This window comes from Orycteropus afer, unplaced genomic scaffold (genome assembly GCF_000298275.1).
Source record: "Orycteropus afer afer isolate SDZICR_OR568_19922 unplaced genomic scaffold, OryAfe1.0 scaffold00014, whole genome shotgun sequence".
NCBI classification, from domain to species: domain Eukaryota; kingdom Metazoa; phylum Chordata; class Mammalia; order Tubulidentata; family Orycteropodidae; genus Orycteropus; species Orycteropus afer.
Window position 1 is genome coordinate 9,841,840 of NW_006921601.1, and position 20,923 is coordinate 9,862,762.

The following is a 20,923-nucleotide window of genomic DNA, read 5'->3' on the forward strand; positions in this document are numbered from 1 at the left end:
AAAAAAAAAAAAAAATGATACTTATAAATGCCTAGAGCAAAGGAAGTGCAATGTAAGTGTTTGATCTCCCACTATCATTGTGATTGTTCATATGAGAGAGAGTTTCCACATACTGTGTTCCATCAGGATAAAATCCCTGACTGACCTTCAGACAAATCCAGAATTAGCCCACAAACAAATTCATCCAATCAGAATACATCAGCACCTTGTTTGCAGACCAGTCACACCCAAAGCTTTTGTTTTTCTGGAGGGCTCAACGTTTCCACTGAGCTTCTCCATGGAGAAATTGAGAATCATCCGTCAGAACAAGGCCAGGGGCCCACTGTGGAACAGACCATCAATTGCTCATATGCAAGTATAAGTTGAAGCTGAAGAAAATTAAAACAAGTCCCAAGAGTCAAAGTGTGACCTTGAGTATATCCCACGTGAATTTAGAAACCATCTCAAAATTAGATTTGATACCAGATGAGTTGTGGAATGACATCAAGGACATCATACGTGAAGAAAGCAAAAGATCATTAAAAAGACAGGAAAGAAAGAAAAGGCCAAAATGGATGTCAGAAGAGACTCTGAATCTTGCTCTTGAACATAGAGTATTTAAAATGAATGGAAGAAATGATGAGGTAAGGGAGCTGAACAGGAGATTTCAGTGAGCAGCTTGAAAAGACAAAGTACTGTAATGAAATGTGCAAAGACCTGGAGTAAGAAAACCATTTCTCAAGCTGAAAGAACTGAAGAAAAAATTCATGCCTCAAGGTACAATATTGAAGGATTCTATGGGCAAGGTATTGAACAACATAAGAGATATCAAAAGAAGATGGAAGGAATACACAGAATACCAAAAGAATCGGTTGACGTTTAACCATTTCAGGAAGTAGCATATGAGCAAGAGTCAGTGGTATTAAAGAAAGAAGCCCAAGCTGTACTCAAGCCATTGATGAAAAACAAGGCTCCAGAAATTGACGGAATACCCACTGAGATGTTTCAACAAGCAGATGCAACACCAGACCACTCTCTCATCTATGCTGAGAAATTTGGAAAACAGCCACCAGGCCAACTGACTGAACAAGATCCATATTCATGTCCATTCCAAAGAAAAGTGATACAACAAAATGTGGAAATTAGAGATTTATTAATGTCACATGCAAGTAAAGTTATGCTGAAGATAATTCAAAAACAGTTACAGCAGTACATTGTCAGAGAACTGCCAGAAATTCCAGCTATATTCAGAAGAGGACATGGAATGAGGGTTGCCATTGCTGATGTCAGATGGATCTTGGGTGAAAGCAGGGAATACTAGAAAGATGTTTACCTGTGTCTTATCAACTATGCAAACACATTCAACTGTGTGGCTCATAATGTTGAGAAGAATGGGAATTCCAGAACACTTAATTTATGCTCATGAGGAATCTTTACGTACACCAAGAGGCAGTCATTCAAAAAGCAAGGATATAATTGTGTGGTTTAAAATCAGGAAATGTGTGTGTCAGGGTTGTATCCTTTCACCATGTTTATTCAATCTTTATGCTGAGCGAATAATCCAAGAAGCTGCACTGTATGTAGAGGACTGAAGCATCAGGATTGAAGGAAGACTCATTAACAACTTGTGGTATGCACATCACACAACCTTGCTTGCTGAAAGTAAAGAGTACTTAAAGCATTTATAGATGAAAACCAAAGACTACACCCTTTAGCGTGGATTATACTTTAACATAAAGAAAACCAAAATCCTCACTGCTGGACCAATAAGCGACATCATGATAAACAGAGAAAAGATTGAAGTTGTCAAGGATTTTATTTTACTTGGCTCCACAATCAATGCCCATAGGAGCAGCAGTCAAGAAATCAAATGACATGTAGCATTGGGAGAATGTACAGCAAAAGACCTCTTTACATGTTAAAAGGTAAAGATGTCACTTTGAGGACTAAGGTGCACCTGATCCAAGCCATGATAGTTTCATTAACCTCATACGCATGCAAAAACTGGACAACAAATGAAAAAGACTGAAGAAGAATTGATGCCTTTGAATTATGGTGCTGGTAAAGAATACTAAAAATACCATGGACTGCCAGAAGAACAAACAAATCTGTCTTGGAAGAAGTACAGCCAGAATGCAACTTAAAAGTGAGGATGGTGAGACTTCATTTCGTGTACTTTGGACATGTGATCAGGAGGGACCAATCCCTAGAGAAGGACATGATGCTTGGTGAAGTAGAGAGTCAGCAAAAAAAGAGGAAGATCCTTCAGTAGACGGACTGACACAGTGACTGCAGCAATGGGTTCAAACAAAGCAACGATTGTGTGCATGGCACAGGACTGGGCAATGTTTCATCCTGTTGCTGTGAGTTGGAACTGATTTAACAGCACCTAACAACAACAACAGCATTGATGGAGAAGCCCTGGTGGTACATTGTTCCAGTGATCTGCTGCTAACCCAAAAGTTGGCAATTTGAACCCACCAGCCGCTCAGTGGGAGAAAGATGTGGCAGTCTACTTCCAAGGCTATAATCTTTGGAAACCCTATGGGGCAGTTCTACTCTGTCCTATAGGGTCAGCTATGAATTGCAATAGTCTTAATGGCAATGGGTGTGATGATGGAGTAGTTAATATTAAGGAGCCCGGTGGTGCAATGGCTAAGTGCTTGGCTGCTAACCTAAAAATTGGCAATTCAAACCCCCTGGCAGCTCCACAGGAGAAAAGAACTGTTGTTGTTCAGTGCCGTCGAGTTGGACCCGACTCATAGCAACCCCTCCTTGGGTTTCTGAGGCAGTATCACTGCGGAACTAGATTGCCCCATCTTCCTTGCGAGGAGTGGCTGGTGGGTTTGAACCGCCAGCCTTCTGCCTTCTGGTTAGCAGTCAAGTGCCTTAGGCACTATGCTACCAGAGCTCCTAGAAAAGACATAGAGATCTACTTTTGTAAAGATTGCAGCTTAGGAAAACCTGTGGGACAGTTCTGCCCTGTCCTATAGGGTTGCAGTGAGTGAGAATGGAATCAACAGCACACAACAGTAGTTGATGTTGCACTTTTTAAGCGTTATTGTTCCACTGCAAAAACAAATGACTGGTAAAACAAAACAAAACAAAAAAATCAAACTCACTGCTGTTGAGTTGGATCCGACTCCTAGTGACCCCTCCTTCAATTTCCGAGGCAGTATCACTACAGAAGGAGATTGCCCAATCTTCCTTCCAAGGAATGACTGGTAGGTTTGAACCACCAGCCTTCTGGTTAGCAGTCAAATGCCTTAGGCACTATGCCACCAGAGTTCCTACAAATGACTGGTAGTTCAAGACTAATAAATAAAAATACAGATAGGAAGATCAAAGAACTGCAGAATGAGATGAGGGAAGGCACCTTTGTCAAGTGATGCAAAAAAGATAAAAATAAGAAAGGTGGAGATTGTACCAAGTGCCTTGCTTGCCCATGTGCCACTTGCCTGGCCCCAATGGCTCTCCTGTGGCCTGTGAATCTCCAATACACTCATCTTTTGCTCCTTTCTGAAATAGCCACCACCCATGTGTCAGGGAAAGCTTCTGTGTTGCTCTGATGCTAAACAGGTTTCAGCAGAGCTTCCAGATTAAGATTAGGAAGAAAGGCCTGGCAATCTGATTTTGAAAAGTAGCCAGTGAAAACACTATGAATCACTCAGTCCAATCCACAGCCTATCAGAGGGATAGCATAAGACTGGGAAACATTTTTTCCAACGTGCACTAGGTCCCCAAGAGTTGAGGGCCAACTTAACGGCAGCTAACAACAACAATAACCTTGGAAAGGCACTCTGTCTTCATTCAGCATTCAGTTCAGAACTGCATGGCATCCCTTGTTGTATTACAGTTTAGGTACATGTCCTCATTCCTTAATAGCAGCCCCACATGTACACACACAAACACACAGTAAAGCATCTTCCAAGTGCTTATTGAGTAGTTATCATGCACTGTGCTAGACTCAGGGCCACCAAATGTCACTGCCGTTCAGAAGCCAAGTAACCCCAAACAAAATCAAATCCAACCCACTGCCATCAAGTCAATTCCAACTCATAGAGAACCTATACAATAGGTAGTATTGCCCCATAGGGTTTCCAAGGCTATAAATCTTTATGGAAGCAGACTGCCTTACCTTTCTCCTGTGGAATGGCTGGTGGGTTTGAACCACCAACCTTTTGGTTAGCAGCCGAATGTTTAATCACTGTGCCACCAAACTCCTTAAGTAACCCCAAGGGTATATGCTTATTTATCTTTGTGTTCATAACTTTGGGTTCAGCCCCTTGCATGCTTAAATGCTGTATAAATACTTATGAATGAATGAGAGAAGTAGTGTTAGTTCCATGCTGGCCGACTTTCATTAAGTTGCTTATCGTACCCACATTTCACATGTAACTATCCAGTTTACTAGATCAAATTCTGTGTTCTCAAAGCCCTTACAAGTGCTTAGGGTGTGTGGCAGCACATAGATGCACATGCAGACACAATAACTTGGCATTTTCCATTATAAATGCCCAGGATGGCACATCCATTCCACCTTTTACTTAAGGACAACCAGACCTTTAAAAACAAGAAAATGGTTCTGGTTTCCCTCTAAAGAGTTACACAGATGTCATGGCCAAAGACAAAGAACAGTGATGTATTGTTCCCCTGGGCTCTTAGTAACTGTGTCATTTTTAAATTTAACTCCCATGGCCTACTGGAGACCTCTACCAATGTTTCAATTCAGATTGCTTTGGTTGCTTAAAGGCCAGCCAATGGTGCTTTCCCTCTCCCTCCACCCTCACTAGCAATTGGAGGACAGTTGTGTCACGTGTTTGACTCAACAATGAATCCATGTCCAGGGGCTATTAGAATGGCAGCCTTCCAACTCCAAAGAGACTATAAAACCAGACAGACAAAGACTCTGATGGAAACTATAAGACTCAGGACTATAGATCCTCCTGTCAGCTCCCAATCGCAACACTAGCCTCTAAACTCCCTTTCTTGGCTATACACCAAGGACCGGATGTCCGACCTTTGTGACTAAACAGTTGTGTCAAGCAGAGGAGAGTATGATGAGACTCTGACAGCTTGTGGAGGCCACCATGAGCTGAATCCCACGTTCACCTGTTACTGTATATCATGGCTGCTGAGACAAGTATCCTTTTAGTTAAAAGTAATAAAACTTCTCTTGTTTAAGGGACAAAGGGTCAGGATTTTGCTTTTTTTTTTTTTTTGGCAATCACACATATAGGAAAAGTGAACCCATATGTTTTAGGGAAGGGTGAGAATTAAGAACAGAACCTATCCCCTTAACCAAAAATTCTTTTGGGCAGAAGAGTGGCTCCCAAAGATGTCCATGTTCCATTCCCTGGAACCTGCAAATATGTTCCTACAATGGCAGAGGTGAGTTAAGGTTACAGATGGGATTACAGTTGCTAATCACGTGAACTTCAAATAGGGAAATTATCCTGGATTATCTATTGACCTATGTGTCTATTCTTTCACTGGTACCATGGTTTTTTTTTTTTTTACCATTCAACAGTTTACACACATTTTGTTTTGTAATGTGAGTTGCAATTCCCTCAATGTAAAATCACTCTCCCGCTTCCTCCCTGGGTTCCCAGTTACCATTCATCCTTTCTTCCTGCCCCTTCCTCCCATCTGAGCTTTGGTTTGGGGAAAATGCTGCACTTTTGGTCTCATATTGTTGATTGTTCTGAGGAGTACCTTCTTCACTGGTGTTATTTATTATTCACTTTATAGGCCTGCCTGTTTGGCTGCAAGGTGATCCCCAGGGATGGGTTCAGTTCCAGGTTTGAAGGGTATCTAAGGCCCACAGTTCTGGGCTTCCACCAGTCTCTATCAGACCAGTAAGTCTAGTCCTTTTTATGATTTTGAATTTTGTTCTACATTTTTCTCTCATTCTGTCCAAGATCTTCTGAGATCCCAATTAGAGCAGGTACCACCTAGTTCTTCTGGTCTCAGGGCAGTGAAGGTTGTGCTTTGCCTGGCCCATTAGTCCTTTGGACTAATTGTTTCCCTGAGTCTTGGCAAGATTTTCTTCACTCTTCTTTCTTCTGGACTGGTAGAGACTGATAGTTGCATGTTAGGTGGGTGCTCCCTAGTTTTTAAGACCCTAGTTGCTACTCACTATAGTGGGGTGTAGAACATTGTCTTTGTGAACTATATTATGCAAATTGACTAAGCTGCCTCTGAGACTGTGGATCTAAGTCCCCAAGCCCAGTGACTCATTCCCTCAAGGTGTTTGGTTATGGCTAAGAAGTTTTCATAACTTTGCCCCCTGTTTGCTCTGTTATACACATACCATGCTTTCTTGTTTACTATAGCTTTATATAGTAAGTCTTGAAGTTGGAGAGAGTTAATCCACTAACTTTGTTATTCTTCTTTAGTATTGGCTATTCTGGGTCTTTTGCCTTCTATGTAAACTTTAGAATCATTTTGTAGATATCCACAAAATAGCTTACTATGTGATTTTGATTGAGATTGCATTGAACCTTTACATCAAGTTGGGAAGATTGACATCTTAACAATGTTGAGTCATCTAATTCATAAATAGAATATCTTCGTTTATCTAGATTTTTTTTTTTATTTCTTTCATCATATACTTTTAGTTATCTGCATATTGATTCAGTTATTGATATTTTGTTAGGTTTATACCTAAATATTACATTTACAGTGGGGAATGGGGGTACATGGTATTATATCTTTAATTTCAAATTCCAGTTGTTTATTGATGGTATATAAGAAAGCAATTGAGTTTTGTATATTAATCTTGTATCCTGCAACCTTACTATCATTATATATTAGTTCCAGGAGTTGTTTTAGTTTAGTTTTGTTTTTGTTCTTCTTGTTGATTCTTTGGGATTTCTACATAGACAGTTATGTCACCTGGCAACAAAGACAATTTTACTTCTTCCTTCCTAATCTGTGTACATTTTGTTTCCTTTTCTTGTCTTATTGTGCTAGCTAGGGCTTCCAGAATGATTGTGAATAGGACTGGCAAGAGGGGACATCCTTGCCTTGTTCCCAGTTTGGGGTATAAAGTATCCAGTTTCTCACCATTAGGTATAATATTATGTGGTAGGGTTTTTTGTAAAAGAAAAATCAGGTTGATTTTTCGTATAGAAAAAGTGGTTGTGACTTGCTGACCAGACAATGTAGTTGTCTTGAGTAGCCAAAGATTTCTGTGGGGGCCAAGAGCCATTTGGAAATTAAAGGAGCTTTAGCAGGTTTTAAAAAGAGCAGAAATGAATCATAGGAACCCTGATAAAGATCTCAGGGAGCCTAACATCTCACTGGGGCCTATTTTCTATGAGGAAGAAAAACTATCCCAGAAATTCTCTTGTTTTCCCTCAGTATTTTTTTTTCCCAAAAAAACCTACTTAAGATGTGAACATTATCTGTTTCCTTTTTGCTGCAACTACAAATACTGGGAGCATGGCTCAGGGATTGCTTGGGAAGAGATGAAATCATGGCCCCTGACACTGTAGACCCCGCCTGCTTATCTGATACTCTGTTCTTTTCTCCCATTTCCCCTATAACCCCTTAAAAGCAAATCCCTTGCCATTGAGTCAATTCTGACTCATAGTGACCATATAGGACAGAGTCAAACTGGTCCATAGGGTCTCCATGGCTGTAAATCTTTATGGAGGCATACTACCACATCTTTCTCCCATAGAGCACCTGGTGGGTTTGAACCACTAACCCTTTATTTAGCAGCCAAGCACTTAATCACTGCATCATCAGGGCTCCTTATTTCCCCAGTGCATCCCCCATAGTCATTACCCAGACATCATTACCACTCTCTCAACACTTGCCCAAGACTTGTTCAAAGATGTGGATTGCCTGTATCAGATGAAAACTTTTCTTTTCCAGGGTCCAACTCAAATGTCTCTTTTTCTGGGAATCTTTTCTCAGTCCTCCCCAACTAAAGATAACCTCATTCTGCTAAAGTTCCTGTAGCCCTCGAGTTACACATCTCTTGTCCCCAAGTACAGTGTACTACACATTGTGTTTTTATGTGTCTCCCTCTCCCACAATCTGTGAACAGATTGAGATGGACCCATGTCAAACTCCAAACCTGTGTCACTAGTGCCTGGCACAGGGGCTGCCTTAGTGGAGGCTCCTGGTGATATTTACTGGTTGAATGAATGACATTACTGTCCTTGCAGAAATACATCCTTCTTTGCTTTTGGAAACCTGTATCCATTCTTCTCTCCTTACTTGTTCTCCCTCTGGTGTTCTTTTGAGCCTCTAGGCATGTTCTGTAATGTGAGCGATGCCTATAGTTACTCTGATGCTTATAGAAAAAAGGAGAGGAAAATTACTAGTTATTGCAGACCTACTGTATATACCTATCAACTTTATGACACTGGTGATCACCATGAATGTTAGGGGGTTTGGGCTCCAAGTCCTAGAAAACTCCTGTGTAAGTGACTTAAACAAAAGGGAATTTATTATATCTCATATAACGAGACACATAGAGCTAGGACAGCTCCAAGGGTGATGGCTCAATGCAATCAACAAGGATCCCCTTCTTTCTGTCTTTTTTCTCTGCATATTAACTTCTTCCTTAGGCTAACTCACCTCATGGCTACAAAATGGCTGCAGCAAATCTAGGCATCACATCTTGACACAATGATGGTTAGAAGAAGAAATATACCTTCTCTTCCTTGAGTTTCTTTTTAAAATGGAGGAAAAATTTTCCTAGAAGCTCCTAGAAATCTCCTCTCAGAGCTCATTGACCAGAATTTTAGGCAAAGAAGGATGCATTTCTGCAAGGACAGTAAGAGGATTGAGATCATTGTGATTAGTTTAAATTAGTCAGGATCTCACCTGTTAGGCAATAAGAGAAAGGTAAATCTGGAACAAAATTACAGTTCTTTCAGCAGGGGAAAATAATCAAATAAATATTGATGAGGAAACAAACAATGTCAGCTACACTTTTCTTTCATGTAGAATTTCACAGAGGTTAAGTCATTTACATTAAGGTCCCAGAGCTGGTAAAAATAGAAGTAGGATTCAAACCCAGCTCTTTCAAACCCCAAAGTCCATCTATATTAGACTGTGTTGCTTTGTGCTACATAAGTGGAACTGTGTTGCCCAGAAAAGCAAAAGCCCTCTTTGTCATGGTGAGCACTTCAGGGGTTGAGCCAATCACCTTGCTCTCCAAGGCTGAGCTGGGCATTTAATCTGTTTGTTTAGTTATGAGTAATGACGCTGCGAGACACCAAGGGCCACCGATTCAGACCTAGTTTCACATTGTTAGAAGAGAGTCAGAGGATAAACATCACACTCATATTCTATACCGAGAAAATTCAATTGCAGCTCTTTCTCTTTCAGAGCATAGGGATTGGTGAGGGGCTTCTGCTGGGTCCTGCTTTGGTTTAATAGAAATGAAGCCTCCAAGGCAAGCGGGCTGTTTCGGGAAAGTGGCCACTAATGCAGCCCCATGGGGTGGGGGCCAGCCCTGCACAGGGAAGTTTGCATATTCACTTTTACAAACAATTGGCTGAGAGTCAGCAGTTAATGGAATGGGAATGATGTTCCTGTACCAAATCACTTCCGGAAGGAAAAAACATTTCCAATTGCAAACATATCTGGGCCTTTCTTCTTGGGTTTGTTATATCTCTGTGTGTGAATTAAAGAGGCAGGGCAGAGGGGAGTGTTTCTGACTGGGGATTTTTCATTGGAAAAGATTTTTAGCAATGATCTACACGTAAAAAGAGATCCCATCAAGACCCAAGACCCACCCTCAGGAGTCCTGCATGTGAATATTGCATGTCTAGTCACACTTTTGGAGCTCTGGTAGCGTAATGCCTAAGGCACTTGACTGCTAACCAGAAGGCTGGGGGTTCAAACCCACCAGCCACTCCTGGGAAGGAAGATGGGGCAATCTAATTCCGTAGTGATACTGCCTTGGAAACTCAAGGAGGGGTCGCTATGAGTCAGGTCCAACTCGATGGCACGTAACAACAACAACAACAGTCACACTTTAAAAAACCTGTTGCATCCAGTCAACTCCAACTCATAGCAACCCTAGAGAATAGAGTAAAACTGCCCCAAGGGTTTCCAAGGCTGTAAATCTTTATGGAAGCAGACTGCCTGTCTTTCTCTAGAGGGAGCAACTGGCGGTCTGAACTGCCAGCCTTTCAGTTAGCAGCTGAGCACTTAACCACTGCACCACCAGGGCTCCTCAGGCACACTTTGTTGCTGTTGTTGTTGTTGTTATTTGCCGTCGAGTCGGCCCCAACTCATAGCGACCCCTCCTTGGGTTTCCGAGGCAGTATCACTACGGAAGTAGGATTGCCCAACCTTCCTTCCGAGGAGTGGCTGGTGGGTTTGAACCGCCAGCCTTCTGGTTAGCAGTCAAGTGCCTTAGCCACTATGCTACCAGAGCTCCCATTGTTGTTGTTAGGTGCTGTCAAGTCAGTTTCAACTCCTAGTGACCCTGTGCACAACAGACCAAAATATTGCCCAGTCCTGTGACATCCTCATAGTCATTCCTGTGTTGGAGCCTGTTGTCACGGCCACTATGTCAGTCCGTCTCCTGGAGGGTCTTCTTTTTTGCTAACCCTTTACTTTACCAGTCATAATGTCCTCCTCCAGGGAGTGGTCCTTCCTGATAAAGTATCCAAAGTGTAAGAGATGAAGTCTTGCCACCCTCACTTCTAAGGAGCATTCTGGCTGAACTTCTTCCAAGACAGATTTGTTCCTTCTTCTTACAGTTCATAGCATATTCAATATTCTTGGCCAGCAGCATAATTGAAATAAATCAGTTCTTCTTTGGTCTTGCTTATTCATTGTCCAGCTTTCACAAGCAAAATGAAGTGATTGAAAATATGATGGCTTGGGTCAGGCACACCTTAGTCCTCAAAATGATGTCTTTGATGTTTAGCTCTTTAAGGTGTTCAAGTCTGTAAAGGTGTTTGGAAACAGATTTACCCAATGCAATGTGTTGTTCGATTCCTTGACTTCTGCTTCATGGATATTGATTGTGGAGCCAAGTAAAATGATTCCTTGGCAACTTCAGTCTTATCTCCATTTATTATGATGTTGCTTATTGCCCCCTTGTGAAGATTTTGGTTTTCTTTATGTTGAGATGTAATCCATACTGAAGACTTTAGTCTTTAACGTTCATCATTAAATGCTTCAAGTCTTCTTCACTTTCAGCAAGCAAGGTTGTGTCATCTGCCTATTACAGGTTGTTAATGAGTCTTCTTCCAATCCTTATGCCGTGTTCTTCTTCATGTAGTCCAGCTTCTTGGATCATTTGCTCAGTATACAGATTGGATACGGCCCTGATGCACACCTTTTCTGATTTTAAATCACACAATCTCCTTGTTCCCTTCAAACGATTGTCTCCTTCTAATGGTTTTTTTTTTTTTTTCTTCATAATACTTGTCACAATCTGAAATAATTATTTGTTTATATATCTGTTATCTGTCACCTTCTACCAGAATGTAAACACTGTAAGGACTGGCACTTTGTCTCCTCCGTTCACTATTAGCTCCCCAAAGACAGCAAGCAGATGATGTAGTGGTTAGGAGGCTGACTGCCTATATTTAAATGCAGGCTCTGCTACTTACTAGCTGGGTGACCTTGCATAAGTTCATTAACTTCTTATGCCTCCATTTTCTCACCTGCAAAATGGGAGTGGCACTGAAAGTACAGGCCTTTGAAGAAATTGCAGGTTCAGTTCTAGAGCACCACAATAAAGCAAATATCATAATGAAATGAGTCACATGAGTTTTTTGTTTTCTCAGTCTGTATAAAAATTATACTATACTTCATTGTATTAAGTGTACAATAGCATTATGAAAAGTTTGAAATATTGTGATTATTCCCAAAATGTGACACAGAGACACCAAGTGAGCCCATGCTGTTGGAAAAATGGTGCCAGTAGACTTGCTCCATGTAGAGTTGTCACAAGCCTTCAATTCGTGAAAAATGCAGGATCTGCAAAGTGCAACAAAATGAAGTGCAGTAAATTAAGGTGCACCTGTGTCTGCCTCCTGGGGTCGTTGTGGAGGAGTCCATGAGTAGTGCAAACAGGTAAAGTGTTTGGCTGCTGACCAAAATGCTAAAGGTTTGAGTCCACCCAGAAGTGCTTCAGATGAAAATGCCGTGTGATCTGCTTCTGAGAAATCAGAGTGGAACTGCCATCAGTTCTCCTCTGGCACATATGGGGTCACCATGAGTTGGAGTCCACTTGATGGCAACTGGTAGGGTGATTGACGAGGTTAAATGAGGTAACATGTAAAGCAATTAGAACATTGACTGGTACCTAGTAAGAGCTATGTAAATATATGCTATTATTATTGTCTAGAATAGTATTATTACCTCATCATTGTAAGCATTCAAGAAATATATGGTGAATAAATGAATAATCAAAACTGTTAAAATCACCCTTCTACTGCACAAGCTCTCAGTTGAGACAGAATTTCCCAAAGCAGTGTGTAGTACTCAATGGAGGGTTTTACTTTACCTTTTTTGGGCAAAAAATATTTATATCTCTGCCAGCCCTTATGTGTGCGTGCATGTGTGCACACACATGTGCACATGTCTGAGGCAGCATTTACATGCTCATAAGGGGAGAAGCCCTCATTTGTCCCGAGATTGCTGTATTGCCAGAAACAATTAGTAATTAGAAAGAGATTTACGCATCTCTAAACTGTGACTTCTGTTCAGCTTTTTTACTTCATGTCTTCCATTTGCTTGAACTACTCTACGTTCAAGAGCAAGTTTCAGAGTCTCTTTTGGCATCCATTTTGTACTATCCTGTCTTTTTAATGACCTTTTGTTTAAGAATAGGGGATGAATAGGTCTTGTCTTGGTTTTTCTATGGTGGCAACATGGGTGTTGAAAATCAAGGATACTGTATTGGTTGTGTTGGCATACCCATTAATAGACAATTAGATTCACATGTTTGGAGTGTAGGGTGAGTATTGGGAATTTCAGTGTGGGCATTGTCAGATGTATGGGCTCACCTAGGGCAGCGCTGTACAATAGAACTTTCTGTGATGATGAAAATATTCTACATCTGTGCTGCCCAGTACTCTAGCCTCTAGCCACATGCAGGTTTGTGAGCACTTGAAATGTGGGTGGCACAATTGAGGAACTGAGTTTTTAGTTGAATTTAGTTTTGTTGTAAACTAACTAAATTTAGTGCAGACCTAGCGGGAGAACACAGATAAAGTCCTTAAGATAATGTACTGGAGCAAGTTTGTTCACTTGCCAGTTGGTGAAGGCTTGCATCCCCATTTGAGCATGCCTTTATTTCCACTGCCTGCTGCATACCCAATAACACTTGTTAAGTAATGAAAACTTTGCTTCTTTGTGAAAAATAGCCTGGAAAAGAAAGCAATAGCTAGTTCTGGAGAGACATGAGGAAATTATAAAGAAGAAAATCAAAGAAATTACTTTCCAAGGAAGAAATTATTCTCAGCTAGAAAACAAATACATCCTATATGTATAGCATCATTTAAGTTTTGAAGATGTCACATATTTTTAAGTGATGCTTTGTGGGAAGAATTTTAGGAAATGGAAAGTGTTTGTGAATTTGAGGATTCAAGATGGTGATGGGCTAATAGCCCATATAAATGTCAAGGGGCTGCTGTGACATGACTAAATGCCAGCTTCATAATGTGAGTTGTGTCTCTGTAGAGTAGTGTGTTTCACTTTCTTTGTTAGGCAATCTCATTCCCTGTCCAACTGTAACTATCGCTGAGTTTGCTACTGTGAAAGAACTCTTTGTAAGTGGCTGCCTTGTGCTTAAGAGTTCTTGTAAGTATATGCTGGCAACTGGTGAGGCCAGAGTCAATAAAAAAATAAAATGGAAAGATAGGACATTGCTTTTATTAAGGTTGATTGCAGCTGCTGTATGAGCTCTTTAAGAACCTTTCGGTGACCAAAGCCTTCAGAGAAAATGGCTTTTCTGCACTTAATTGGTGAAAAGTAATTATCCAAACTGGAGTCGAATAGACGGAGAGGGATTTAAGTCAGTGCTTTTAGGAGGGCTAATCCAAGGTCAGCACTCACCACATCTCCGTCACACAACTGGTCTTGTGGTAGGATTTTTTTTTTTCCCCTGAGGCTCCACGTAGGGGTTGGATGTGTGCAGAAGAGCAAGCTGGAAATCTTTAGTGGTCATTCATTGAGCTCTTTTTACTTTCCTTGAGGAAGGTGGAATTGTACAGTTTTAGAAGCTCTGGTTGGGCAATGGTTAAGTGCTCGACTGCTAACTGACAGGTTGGCAGTTCAGATCCACCCAGTGGCTTCATGGGAGAAAAGTCCTGGTGATCTGCTCCCATAACAATTACAGCCTGGGAAACTCATGTGGCAGTTCTACTCTGTCACATTGGTTCACTGTGAGGTGAGATCAACTTGATGACACCTAAAAACAATAGAATTTGAAAACTAATTCCGATGCAGAAACATGCCTAGAGAGGGTAGTTGACTGCCCCAAGTCCCACAACTCATTAGAGCTGAAGAGACAGCACCAGAGCCCAGGGAAGAGGCCAGGACTGAGACATTCTTGAGCAGAAGCTGGGGTTGAGTTGCCGAGGGAAGTTGAATAGTCAGAAAATATCTCAGGGAAGCAAATCAGGAGAGAAGTCAGAGGAAGGTTGAACCAAGTGTCAAAATGGCTTATGATATAGCCTTAGATTGGCAATCTCATCCACCCAGTAAACAATAGTTATTGGGCACCCACTGTGCTTCAGACAGCAAGCTTTGGAGGAAGGAAGGCAGGAAGCAAGTGGCAGAGGTTAAAAAAAGGAAGTCGATTCCATTTATTCCAAGATAATTTCTGAGAGGAAGCATATTTCAGTGTCTCCAAGTCCTGCCTATTTCTGCAAGGAAAGCGTGTGAAGTGACAGTCGGAAGAGGTGAGATTAAGGGGACAATTAGGTCCTTTTAGCAAGAGAGGCTAGGAATCGATTGCAGACTAACAGCTGGAAACTAACCTTAGTGGTTTTATTTCTCAATATCAATATCAAACACATTTGCCACAAAGAACCAATCCCTCTAGCATCCGTCGCTGAAATGTGACTCGGCTCTTCCTTCTCTTCTCAGTTTCAGAGCTTCAGGAGGAAGGCATGAATGCCATCAACCTGCCCCTCAGCCCAATTCCCTTCGAGCTGGACCCTGAGGACACAATGCTGGGTAACTCTATCTCCTGTCTCTTTGGATTAATTTAATGCCCTCAAGTGTAACCGTCCACTAAATCCCTTTTCTTTTTAAAGAGGAGAATGAAGTTCGAACGATGGTGGACCCAAACTCACGTAGTGACCCCAAACTGCAAGAACTGATGAAGGTAAGAAGAAAGCAGGAGGGGCTTCAGGTGCTTTACTGAGTCCTTGGGTGGCACAAATGGTTAAGCAGTGGACTACTAACCAAAAGGTCAGCACTTCAGATCCACCCAGGGGGACCTTGGAAGATGGGCCTGACAATCTGCTTCTGAAAAGTCCCAGCCACTGAAAATCTGTGGAGAAGTTCTACTCTGCACACAGGGGATCACCATGAGTTGAAATTGACTCTGTGACAACTGGTTGGTTGGTTAATTTTCAGGTACCTCACAGAAGCAATGGGCATCTTAAGACCTCCTTCCTTGTGCAGGCACCAGACGAGCCACCACAGAGGGCAACTAGCCTGTGTGAAGGTCAAGAGTGTGAAAGTCATGGCATTCCTTGCCTCAGTCAGCTCGTGGACTACTAGATGAAGATGTACTGATTGTACAAGGGTGTACATGACAAATGTACAAATGACTGATATACATGCCAGGGATATGAGAACAACTGAACTCACATTTGCCAGCACTTTACAGTTCACAAAGTCCTTTTGCTGCTTTGTTCAAGGATCCTCAAAAGCATACTGTGAAGTGGGAATTTGTATCATCCTCATTTTACAGATGAGGAAACTGAATCCCCAAAATAAGTTGAGTGATATGTTGTGATAATAGTTGAGTGTAGGAGATAGAGTTCAATGAAATAGACAGCATTCAATAAAACGTTGTATATAGTATACCTGGTTCAGTGGTTGGGCTGTGAATGTCAGATATCTTTCTCGTTCCTGAAATAGTTCATACTGCACAGCTGTCCTGTCTTAGTAACACCCTGAGCCCTCACCTTGCTCTGCAGCAAGAAGATGGAACAGCTGTGGATTGAACTCTGCCTGCCCTTTTGCCCTGAGGGTACAGGGGCCTGTATATGCATGAGTTTTTGGAGAAAGTGCCGACCCCTGCTTGTTCCTGTCAGGCAGCACTCATGTGCTGGGATGAGGAGTGAGGAGATACTGTCAAAATGGGCTCTGAATAGTTCAGGCTTTGCCATGGCTCACCCAGACCCAGACCTGCACCCAGGCTCAGTTTGAGGGAGCGGAAGATTGGAGATGCATCCTGCCACACGTGTGCCTGAGCACCAGGTGCTGTCCAAGTGCACAGCATCCACATGAAAGCCACCGCCTAGCTTCCAGGAGGAGTTGAGATGTTTTCGATCTAGTCTGCTTTGACCCTTTGAAGTTCCAGTCAACATTTTGTTTTCTTTTAAGACTCTTCAAATATAACTTCTACGAAGCCTTCCCCCATTCTAGCTGCCTTCTGACCTCTCCCAGCCTCCATAGGATCTCTCCTTTACCAGTCCATCGCCATGAACTCACCTCCCCCAGGATGTGAGTTTTAATTCTTTGTTGGTGGGTCGTCTCCCCTGTAAGCTTCTCAGAAACAGTGCTGTGTCTCATTGTTTTGGATCTGAGTCTGAGGCAGTGCCTGATGTGTAGTAGGTGCTCATTTATTACCATAGTCTAACCTTGGGGCAGTAGAACAACAATGTACTGTGAAGCCCCAAGCTCCAGGATGGGCCATCCAGTGATGGAAACCCAGTTTAGTGTACTATATGTGTTATGAAGGCTATGTGAAAGAAACTAAACACAAAAGACTATGGACCTATGATTCCATTTACACAAAACCGTAGAAAAGGCAAAACTCTCGTGGTTGCCTGGGTCCTGTGGTCAGGCAAGGAGGTTGAGTACAAAAGGGCCCAAGGAAGCTTTTTAGAATGAAGGAACTATTCTGTATCTTGATTGTGGTAGTGATTACACAACTATATATAATTACCAAAACTCATCAAGTTGTATATTTGATTTAAATAAAGTTGATTTATTTTACTGTATGTAAATAATACCTTAATAAATAAAAAAGGAGGAAAAATAAAAAAAGGAAAGCTTTAGTTTTCTTACCTAAAAACCAGAACTAATGATACCTACTTCTAGGGTGTTGCATGGATTAATTAAATGAGATAGCAAAGTATACAGTAGGCTCTCAGATAACGGCAGATACAGGGTATAGACAGAGGAGCCATGGTGGTACAATGACTAAAAGCTTGGCTGTTAACTGTAAGGTTGGTGGTTCAAACCTACTCAGCAACTCTGCAAGGAGAAAGACATGGTGATCTGCTTCCATGAGGATTACAGCCAAGAACACTCTATGGGGCAGTTCTACTCTGTCACATGGGGTCTCTATGAGTCAGAATTGAGACAAGAGGAGAGATTGCCTTGGCCCACACTGAGAAGGCAGCTTGGTATAGCGAGGAGAGCATGGATCTTAGAATGAGATGGACCTGGGTTCAATTCCAGTCTCTGCCCCCAGTTTAGTTTGTGACTTCATCACTTTATTTCCCCACCTGAAGATGAGAGTGGCAGGAGCCACCTTGTCAATTACCCACCACTGCCATCAAGTCAATTCTACCTCATAGTGACCCTATAGGACAGAGTAGAACTGTCCTTGTAGGGTTTCCAAGGCTGTAAATCTGTACAGAAGTAGACTGGCTCATCTTTTTTCTCCGTGGAGTGGCTGGTGGATATGAACTGCTAACCTTTTGGTTAGCAGCCAAATGCTTTTAATTACTATGCCACCAGAGCTCCTTCACCAGTCATAGAAAGGTTCAAATGTCATAATGGGAGAGTTTTATTTTTTTAATAAGATCTGTATTTTATTGACTGTTAAGTCCTGGCCGTATGTAATTCTTTTCCACCGCCTAATGTGGGAAGTACTCTCAACCTCGGTTTTAGAGATGGAGAGTTGGAAGCTCAAAGCAGACGAATAGCTTGCCTTGGGTCTTACAGTAAAATGAGTAAATCTGGGGTATATAACTGTAGAGCCATACTCTTGCCTGGTTCAAAGCCACACCACCAAACACTGCAACACTCTGAATGTTGCTTGCCATTAGAGTAGGGAATGATAGAGGGCTGGAGGATATTAACAGGGACACTGGTGCCACCAGCAAGAAAGGACTTAACACGTTAAAAGGAACAAGCCATTGTCATTCACACTCATAGCTACCTGTCAACATACTAGCTCATGTGGATAGTTCTGCTGCTTTTAGAGACTAAAGTTCATTTAGATTTTAATTGTCTAGTGTAAGAAAGATGGTCGCTAAGAAAATGCCCGATTGCCTCTTCTCTGATTCTCTCTCTCTTTCTCTGTAGGTATTAATTGACTGGATTAATGATGTGCTGGTTGGAGAAAGAATCATTGTGAAAGACTTGGCTGAGGATTTATATGATGGACAAGTCCTGCAGAAGCTGTTTGGTAGGAAGAGTTGAATGTTGCACTGGATGTCTTTTGTCTGCAGGTGGTTGGGTCACTTACTCCTAGCTAAAAGGATTTGTTCGCAATTCACAGCAATCACCTGGATTAGGACTGTGTATCATGCCAATGACAGATAGTGGAGTCTAGACATCCTTTCAGAATCTGCTTTACATGAATGACTTGCACAAGGGAATCTTGACGATGGGGCTGCTCACTGTAGCAGTCGAAGGTTATCAGCTGGGTAGATTAGAAGCTCCCACTGTCTATGTATGCCTGGATAACGTGGCTTACCCTCTCTGGAAAATTGTGCACTTATGGCCCCTGTAGATATATATATGGGTTTAGGGGTATGTGTATATGTTTGTGTACCCCTATGATCTGTGGACCTGTATGTATGTGTACGTCTGCAGTTTATGAACCTGTGTATGTGTGTGTGTACCCTTGTGATCTTTGGACCTGTGCATGTGTTTATGTTCCTCTGGGATCTGAGGACCTGTGTGTGTATGTGTGTGTGTGTGTGTACCTCAGTGTATCCTTCTTGAGGTTGGTTACCACTGTCTAGGGGTGTGTTCTCTGTGATGTTGTAGACTCTGTGTATGTCTGCAGTATGTCTCTGTGAAGGTGAGTATGTATCCCTGTATGTTGGTTCACAGCTGCTCATGTGGAAACGTAGGGAAAGGAGAATTCAGGGATGACCTTAGTGCTGAAAGGACCAATCAACTTGAATGAAGGTGGTTTCTCTCTCACTTTTCTCCATTTTATCTCTGGGCCAAACCTCCCCACAAGTTCTAGACTTCCATTCTTAGCTGCTCACTAGGTACCTCTACCTGGCTACACCTTAGACTGAGCTCATCTACTTTCCTGAACATGTTTTCTCTCCTTGAAGTTAATGGGACCCCTTCTTTTTCTGCTTTATCACCCTTCCCCAGCAACTTTGTGGATTAGCAGGACTCTTTCTTCTTGCTTAAAACTCTTTTCTGAATACATCCTCTCTGCAATTTTCGCCTGTCTGATCACCTCCTATCTGAACTGAATGTGTATATGTCTGTAGGTGTGAAACAACTTCCTAACTGACCTCTTGGCCTCTTGTCTTACCTTCTCCAACCCATTCCTACACAGCTGGCAGAGGGGTCGTTTAGATCAGTCCATTCTATCTTCTAACTCTCTTGACTTCCTCACCATTTAGAAGTAACTACACTAATTTTTCCCTCTTTTTGGTTTGTAGTTGTCCTCATTTCCCAAGTGATGTCTCTTACAGTCTTGTAAACTTATTTTACTTTGGATACTTCCATAACTGGGTTGGTTTCTGAGTTATGTCATCATGTGAATTAATGGTTAGTTGTTGTTTGCTATCATTGGTTCTCTGTCCAAAGGACTCCCTTTAGTAACTCTTGTAAGGTTGGTCTGGTTTTAACAAATTTCCTTAATTTCTGCTTATCTGCAAATCTCCTAATTTCACAATCATATTTGGGGGACAGTTTTGCTTGCTATATAATTCTTGGTTGGAAATTTTTCTCTTTCAAGGTTTTATATATACCATCCCATTGCCTTCTCACCTGCTTGGTTTCTGCTGAGAAATCAGGGCTTAGTCTTATTGGTTGCCCTTTGTAGGTAGCTTTTCGTTTTTCCCGTGCTGCTTTAAGGATTCTTCCTTTGACTTTGGTTTTGGTGAGTTTGATGATGATATGTCTTGGTGATTTCTTTTTGGAGTCTATCCTGTTTGGGGTTCATTGGACTTCCTGAATGGATATATTCTCATCTTTCACCATATGAGAGAAGTTCTCTTCCAACAAATCTTGGACACTTTTCTCAGTGGTTTCATTTTTTCCTTCCTATCATAGAATTCCAATTACATGTAGGTTATTTCTTTTGATGGTATCCCACATGAATCTTAGGCTTTATTCATTTTATTTGCATCTTTTTTCTGATTGATCCCTTTCCAAAGAAATTTTCAGATATTTGTCTTCAATCTCATTAATTGTGTCTTCTATTGATTTAATTCTGCTTTGCCCCTTTCAATGTTGCTAAAACAGCAAGGAGGCCACATGTTCCGACCTCCCCTAATCCCACAAGAGGAAGACAGGATTACCAGCAGTAACCCAAGGCCTATTCCTACAAGGCCAGACATGCTGCTTCCCCCCTCTAGCCCTTTTTCCAACCGTTCCTCCCAAAGCACCTACCACCTCTCTCCTGGGTTCAATAATTTGCTGCAGTGGCCACACAGAACTCACAGATTATGGGGTTTATTAGGGAAGCACCACAGGCTACAATTCAAGTTCAGGAAAAATGCTCAGTCTCTCTCCCAGCCCACCATCCCTCAGTCAACAGTCTCTCGCAGTCTCTTTCCCA

The 20,923-nt window shown here is 41.8% G+C and overlaps 1 protein-coding gene across 1 annotated transcript in view; it reads left to right on the forward strand.

The window, feature by feature from the left end:
- The window catches only part of PARVA (parvin alpha), a 203,762-nt gene that overhangs the window by 117,797 nt on the left and 65,042 nt on the right, over window positions 1-20,923 (forward strand). The window contains exons 2-4 of the mRNA XM_007955250.2: window positions 15,064-15,153; window positions 15,234-15,304; window positions 18,472-18,574. Coding sequence (XP_007953441.1) covers window positions 15,064-15,153; window positions 15,234-15,304; window positions 18,472-18,574 — 264 coding nt within the window. The remainder of the gene's footprint in view (window positions 1-15,063; window positions 15,154-15,233; window positions 15,305-18,471; window positions 18,575-20,923) is intronic.